This window comes from Stenella coeruleoalba (assembly GCF_951394435.1).
Source record: "Stenella coeruleoalba genome assembly, chromosome: X".
NCBI lineage: Eukaryota > Metazoa > Chordata > Mammalia > Artiodactyla > Delphinidae > Stenella > Stenella coeruleoalba.
Window position 1 is genome coordinate 81,788,075 of NC_137152.1, and position 8,142 is coordinate 81,796,216.

Genomic DNA, 8,142 nt, shown 5'->3' on the forward strand with positions numbered 1-8,142 from the left:
CAGCTGACTTTCTCATCAAAATACCCAACTCATATAAGATATAAACATTAAGATACATAAGGAAGGGAGAACGGCATTCATCCCCTGGGGGTATGGGAGTGAGCAGATGGTTGATAAGCATATGCTCCTTATTAGAAAATAAAATCCTGTGGGCAGAAAGCAGTACCGATGATGATTTAATGTGATCTCGTTTCCCTCCTCTGCTTTCACTCTACCTTGGAGTGTTAGCCACTCTCCCAACCCCAAACAACATAAAGGCAATGTCCTAGCTATTATTACCTCTCTCTCCCCTAAAAAACAAATCAACAAAATACTCAGGATAGTAGGAAACACAAAGCAATCTTCATTTCTTCCACACATTAGAAACATTTTCAATTACAGTTCAGCTTCTCTGAGACATACATCAAATGTTGGTCAACGAGCACAGAAAAGCCAGGTTGGAGGGAATCCCTGATAAGGAGGCATGAAGTGAGAGCTTTGATTCAACCACTCCACTCAGCACAGTGGAGGCCCATGCAGGTCCCTGAGATAGTCATTCTGCTTTATGCCTTGAAGGAAACCCACTCTGTACTCCCTCCTCAGAGTGTGCCTTTGAAGGGCCACTGAAAGGAAAGATCCTTGATGAATGATCACTAGTAAAGTCCTAATGGAGAGCTAACTCATTTAAGGAGCAGCTCTTTTAATAGTGGGGGTTTTCCTCTTAATCAGTGTTTCTCACTGGAATTAAAAGACCCCAGCCACGTTCACAGTTACAGGTTTCACATAAGTCAGACTGTTTCCCGGGAGGTACCCATAGCTGATAAGCAGGCACATCCTCTGATCAGTCAGGATATATTCTGGTGGGATTCTGGGCCATTCGGTTCAGCCCACAGAAACCTCAGTAATGCTCAAGCGAATGAGCAGAGCTTAAAGGTCACAGAGAGCCTTAGGTGCATGGAGGTAAGTTATCTCATAGGACAGCCAGACAGCTGACCTGGGTGGGAGGAATGTGAATGATATATCTGACCCTCCCAGGTACACAGTGGTTACCTTGGTGTCCAAACATAGTAGTCAATCTTAAGGAAATAAAATCTATTTGGGGGCTGCTCTTTCTTCTGATAGGCTTTCAGAAAACTCAAAACAATGTCCTGGTGGGTACTCACCCATAAGCCTCATTGTCTCCTTCAATTTCACAGTTGCTCTTGGCAACCCCAACCCATCCCAAAATACCCAAAAGACAGAATCAGACAATGCTTTGCCTTGCTTCAGCATCAATGGATGGCTCTGAGTTCTCAACCCTGCCCCGAGGGTGCTGGTAGCAGCAGACACAGTGGAGATAGTCCACTACATTGTGGGTGAAGAGTGAGCGCAACGGGTGCAAGTACTGGAAGAAAAGGAGCATGAAGCCAATGGAAATCAGATAAGCAATAATGAGCTGCAAGGCAATCAAGGAATGACAGTAATTCAGTAACACTTTCACTCCAAAGAACTTAAAAACCAAGACCATGATCACATTCTCTAACAATCTCACACTATAGTGCAGGCCCATATGTCCCCAGTTCTGACCTTTCTCAACAAGGTCGCTGTCTGCTAACTTCAACTGCAAAGCTGACCAGCAAGAGAAGTTGATGCCAGCATAGAGGACGGTAACGGAAATCAACACCACTAAGGTGCCAAGTCGGCTGAAATTTTTCTCAATGTTATTGGGCATATGGGCACCACTCCTCCAGAACTTAACCCAAGGCTCAAAGAGGATGATCAGGAAGTTCAGCAATAAGAAGGGCACAGCCTTCAATTTCAAGGTGGCTGAAAAGAGCACGAGAATCATGAGGCGGGAGGTGATCTCCAATGTCCGCCAAATGGTGATGCACAGGACTTCTAGTGGACCAAGGCGAATCTTGTATTCATCGTACTTGATCTGGATAGCCAACATATTGCAGAGGGTAGCCCCATAGGTGACAGATATCAGGGAAAAGACTATTAGCACAGCTGTAAGAAAAAAAAAGAAACAGAAGAAAATAGATAATCAGTCAATGTTGGTGAAGCTTGTACTCTGACCCAGAGGTCCAGAGAGATGATAGGTGAGACTCAAGGGCCCAAGTCAAGAGCAAACCTACGAATGAACAGAGCTATGTAAACAAACAGCATACACAGAAAGAAAATGGAAATAAACTAAATTATTTTGCGTGACAGGGATTGGGGCAGTTTTTAATTTTTTCTACATTTCTCTAGTTTCTAAATTTCCCATGAAATAAGAAATGAACATATACTGGCAATATTTTAATAATCATATAAACATACAAACTAAAGTAAAAAAACAGTGGGCCTCAGAACCATCACTGAGGGGTCACTAGCATTGAGAGGTCACTAACACAAGAAGAGTACATATAAAGGGATGGGCAGCATCTACCTGATGAAACAAGCTTCTGAGAAAACAGTGCTGGAGGCAGAGAGAACTTGATCTGAAAAAAATCCAGTCTTAGAAGACTCAGAGAGAATGCCTTTGGTTATAGAAGTCCCTGCTTTGATGAACATCTTCTTCAAGGAACTAATCTTGTTTGTGTGTGCTTCTAGAACATAAAATATATACTGGAAATTCCATGAGAGCAGAAGGGACCATGTCTGTTTTGTTCACTGCTGTATCACCAGAGCCTAGCACACTGCCTGGAGCATAGTAGGTGCTCAACAAATGTTTGTGGAATTAATGAAGAATTCTGAGTTTAGAGAGGCACCATAACATACCTACGATTAGAAGTGCTTGGTTCAGCAGTGTGAGAGCTTGTGCGACTCACTGAATATCCATGTGCCTCAGTCCCCTAGGTCACTGACATACTCTAGAGTTGCTTGTATTACTCATCAGCAATACCAATTTCCCAATGCTTTGGTATACTTTAGGAGTCCCCAAACTTCTGGCAGAGTGGTTTAAAAATTTTAAAATCCTATTTCCTAGCCCATAACATCCATACCACTGTGCGTTAGAGTAGGGGTCCTGAAGGATCAGGATGCCCTCTAATCCTGCTACCCTAAGTCTCAACTATAGGTCACACAGTGGCTCTTTCCTTTTCTTCCTTTCTTTATATCAGAGGATACCAATCACTAAGAAAAATCTAGTGCTCTCAAGGAGAGTGAGACACCGGAGTATACTCATCCAAAAGAAAAGCTGGAGCTTTCTGTTCCCATAAAAACACTGGATCCAGGGAGCTAGAGCCATTGAAATGTGAATTTAATCTGCAAGAAAAGTAAAGACCTTCCGATAGAAACCCAGAAAGAAGCACAGCGTTGTTTCTGAGATCTTTTCCAGCTCTAAGCAGAGGGTTGCAGTCTCAAAGACTGGAAGACTCTCTTAAAGTGTCTACTCTTATCTTTACTTTTATTATTTATTATTTTTTCCAGTTTTATTGAGATATAATCGACATATAACATTGTATTAGTTTAAGGTGTACAGCATAATGATTTGAGATACTCTTAGTTTTATAAACCACTCTAAGTCCCATCCTCAAGAGTTGATGCTCCTTGTAGAGTTTGGAACATCAGGGTGTATGTACAGCCAGCCAAGTGTGGTGATGCTTTCCCTTAAATTTAGATAGTAAATTTATTGATAGTAGTGTAATAAAAAGCAGAAAGCCTGATGCTTCCAATAAATGTAAAAACACCTTCCATCTGTCTCCCTACAAAAAGACACATGCCATAAGAGGTCATAATGCTGCTAGTGAAATTTGCTCATCTATGCTGATCCAGACGGCCTCCCAGAGAAAAAGGAATAAGAAAAGGGGTAGCAAAGAGAAGACAGGAGGGTGGGTGAAAGTGAGCAAAACTAAAACCAAAAAGTAGTTCACAAAACCTTAAAAGAGAGGGTGTTGTCAGAAAGTTTTTAATAGGAGAAATCACTGAAGAATTGAAAACAAGGCCTTGTAGAAAGATTCCCTTACATCCTTTGTAGAGTGACCTATAGTTAGAAACACGGATCCTAAAGGCAGATGTCCTGCATTCCAATCCTCTTTGCCATCTATTACTTATGGAACCTTGTGGGGAAATTTGCTTAGCCTCTTGGTGCCTCTGTTTTCTCATTTGTAAGATGTGGATAATAACAAGTATCTCATAGTGTTGTTGTGAAGATTTAAATGAAATAATTAGAGAAATGCCTGGAACATAGTAAATGCTATCTGTTAGCTCCTATTATCATCATCATCATCACCATCCTCTATTTCCAAAAGTACAGGAGATGCATTTACTTTGGTTAGGTGTTACCCTGACACTTAGGAAATCAGGTGATTTCAAAACTGATAGAACATCTAGACATAAGCCTTACAAAAATGTGAAAACCCTATAATAAGAAAATGATACAATTTTACTGAAGTATATTTAAAAATATTTAATGACATGTACTTCGGTAAACTTGTATATAGTTGGCCCTCTGCATCCACAGATTCAACCAAAACCATGGATAGAAAATACTCGGGAAAAAATTCCAGTAAGTTCCAAAAGCAAAACTTGAATTTGCCATGTACTGGCAACTATTTACTTAGCATTTACATCATATTCATAACTATTTGCATAGTATTTACATTGTATTAGGTATTATAAGTAACCTAGCGATGATGTAAACTATATGGGAGGATGTACACAGGTTATACACAAATACTACACCATTTTATATAAGGGATTTGAGAATCTACGGATTTTGGTATCCGCAGGGGGTCCTGGAAACAATCCGCTGAAGATACCCAGGGTCAAGTATAGTTTTCTTGCTACGGGTCTCACATATTTATGGCACAGAGTGTAGTGATGCTGCACGGATGTATATTTATCTCCAAACTCATCAAGTTGTACACATTAAATAGGTAGAGGTTTTTGTTTGTCAATTGTACCTCGATGAAGTGATTTTTAAATATTTAATGAAATGGAGACTTAAATTATCTTCTAATATGAAATTGATTGATCCTGTAAAGATGTAAACTCCCTCCAAAATAACCTAAATAATTGAATGCAATCCCAATCACAGTCTCAATAAAATGTTTTTTCTTTTGTTGTTATTGTTTTGCTTTGTTTTGTTTTCTGGTGCGGGAATTGACAAATTGATTGTGAAAATTCATTGGAAGATCAGGCTAAATTGCTCTACTAGATCTGAGCTGTGAAAGGCCTTTGAAAGGCACAAGACCTAAAAGCAATAAAGAATTTGAATACATAAAAATGTAATACTTCAAAATGCCAGAAAATACTACAAGTATATTGTCTCTTACATATAGTGTGTTGCACATCTGTTACATGTATGACATGTATATGCACATTTAAAATGTGTGTATGTACACAAATACAGAACATTATACAAATGTATACATACACACTTATCCACAGCAGAGAAAGGATTAATAGCCAGAATAAGTAAATAGATCCTCCAAATTAATAAGGAAAAGATAAATAACCCACTAGAAAAAGTGAGTAACATATAAATAAGATATTTAAAGAATAGAATGACCAAACATGAAATGATGCTCAGTTTCACTCATAAAGTAAATTATTAAAACAGTCATTTTATAATTATATAAATATTTAGTTTAAGATATAAAGAAACAGGCATCTTCATACACTGCTGGTGGGAATACAAATTCATGCAACCTTTTGGCAGTACTGCTAAAATTCTAAGTATGCATATCTTTTCTCCCAGCAATTCTACTGCTAAGAAGTTATTCTACAAAGTCTCATTCCAGTACACAGGTGCTTATAAAGGTGTTCACAGGAGCATAGTCTGTAATCAGAGAAAAACTTTTTTGCATGGATGGAAAAATTATAAACAAACTTTAATCCTACCAACAGAAGATTAGGGAAATAAGAAAGAATGGTCCAATTCATATAAAGGAAATATATAGTATATTTATCATTATTATTATATATATAGATAACTGTTGAAGAAATATTGGTATACTTTTGAAAAAAACATGCTGCTGAATAGAATGTTTAATTTTCCTTTTTTGGCAAATATATATATACACATATATATGTTATATGTATGTTTATATTTACATAATAAAAAGAAGTCTGCACTACTTTGTATAAAATAGATAACTAATGAGAACCTGCTGTATAGCACAGGAAAGAAAGAAAAAGAGAGAGAGAGAGAGAGAGAGAGAGAAAGAAAGGAAGAGAAAGAAAGAGAGAGAGGGAGGGAGGGAGGGAGGAAGGAAAGAGTCTGGAAGGATATACACTAAATGGTAAACAGATTACCTTTGGGAAATGAGATTACATCTCCTATTTTGTATATATTCTGTACAGTTTTGAGTCTTTACCATAACCATGTCTGATTTTTATAATTAAAAAGAATAAGGACCAAAAATAGTAATACATGATCATGGTAAAAAGAAATCCAAACCATATAAAAGGGTATAAAGTAAAAGCTAATAAAAGTCAGCTGACTTCTCATTTTCACTCGCTAGAGGTAAATGGTTCCTTGCATATCTTTCTAGAAATAGTCTGTGCATATACAATTACCTGCAGGCCATCCGGTTTGTGCATGTATTACTTTTATAATGCATACATATTTTAATTAGATGATGTAATTACCCTCAAAATTCTCAGGAGGAAGAGCATCATCATTTCCAGATTTTTCTCCCCATACTACTGTCAATTCTAGGTATGTAAAAAGCTTCAAGACCAGTAGAACTTCATGAACAATTCTTAGTAGAGAAAAAAAGAGGGCACATTTCCTCCTTTATTTGAAACATAGGGCTTTGCCAAGCAGGGTCAGCACCTAATAATAAGGAAATGGTCCAAAGCTGTACCCACAGCTGTACCAGCTCCGGCCCAAGCTAGAGGCTTACTCATCTCGGGATCCCTCTTTTACAAGTGGGAAATTAAGACAGTGACCTCTTTGGTAACTTCCTCTAAAGATTACAGAGAAGGTCAGAACCGGGACCAAGCCTGACTCACATCAGTATTCATTCCACACCCCTTTTTCTTTCTCCCCACTGAAGTTGGAAGGAGTGATTAAATCAGCGGTTCCCAAAAGTGGCTGATCAGAATCAACTGGAGTATGTTAAAAATGCAGATTCTTGGCTTCCCCACACTCAGATTGATTCAGGTCTGAGTATGGGATGTAAGTTTTAAAGGAAGCTTTCATCCAGTAATTATGTTTTCTCATGATCCGTAATATTTGGGAACCTCTTACTTAAAGGCAGCCATCCCTAAACCAACCAACCAACCAACCAACCAACAAAACACACTCAGTACAATTTAAACACTGTGGGTAGGGAACATGTCCTACTGGCTTCTGGTATTACTCGCTTCTTCTGGGTCCAGAGAGGGTTTTTCTGTGGCATTTTTAGTCTAAACACCTTACCCCAGTTTCAGAAATCTGGTAGGCCTGAGATGTCTGGCTCCCCAAGTTGACTCTCAGTGCTGTACAATAGAACTAGTTCTATAATACCAATAGAGTGATCACTAGGCACACATAGCTACTGAGCACTTGAAATGTGGCTAGTATGACTGAGGAAATCAATTTTTAATTTTTAATTTTAATTTAAATAGCCACATGAAGCTGGTGGCCAGTATATTGGACACTCAGGTCTAGATTTCTAAGACCCTTGATTTCAGTGGAGCCCTCCCCTCTCCTGACACCACTCACCTCTACCCACGGGGACCTCTGCAGAGATCAGGGTCACATAGAGCTGACAGGTCAGCTGGGGCACTGAGCCCAGGAAGGCTTGGATCTGTGACATACGTTTGTAGGCACTGCGGTGCATAGCCAGGGTCCGGATGGAGTGGCCCACCTCCCATTCTATCAGCACCTCCTCGCCATTTATTAGCATCTTCTTTCGGGTGAGGCTGACATAGGGCTCCTCCTGCCCTCCTTTCTTCCACAGTGTGAGGTACTTAATCATGGCTTCCAAACATCTGCAGAAGTAAAGCATCATGAGTACTTAACTAAAGCTGTCCTAGGAAGGAAAATTGTAGTGAGGGGGTAAAAATAACTCAGGAGGGGCTGTGCTACTTTTTGCCATTCCTTCTCTCCTGTTCTACTCATTTCTCATGAGGCAAGGAGTTGGTCATGCCTTCCACGTGTCACTTCAGTCTAAATCCTTTGTGTTGGGTTGGCAATCGACCAACCTAAGAACGCCAATTCAGAAGTGTTTGAGGACTTAAGAATAAGCCTGTGACAGAAAAATGGCT

The 8,142-nt window shown here is 39.3% G+C and overlaps 1 protein-coding gene across 1 annotated transcript in view; it reads right to left on the reverse strand.

The window, feature by feature from the left end:
* Nucleotides 1–268: 268 nt before the first annotated feature.
* XKRX (XK related X-linked) overlaps nucleotides 269–8,142 on the reverse strand; it is an 11,054-nt gene continuing 3,180 nt past the window's right edge. The window contains exons 2-3 of the mRNA XM_079910652.1: nucleotides 7,598–7,866; nucleotides 269–1,968 (exon numbers count right to left, since the gene is read on the reverse strand). Of these exons, the coding sequence (XP_079766778.1) occupies nucleotides 1,223–1,968; nucleotides 7,598–7,866 (1,015 nt within the window). The 3' untranslated portion in view covers nucleotides 269–1,222. The remainder of the gene's footprint in view (nucleotides 1,969–7,597; nucleotides 7,867–8,142) is intronic.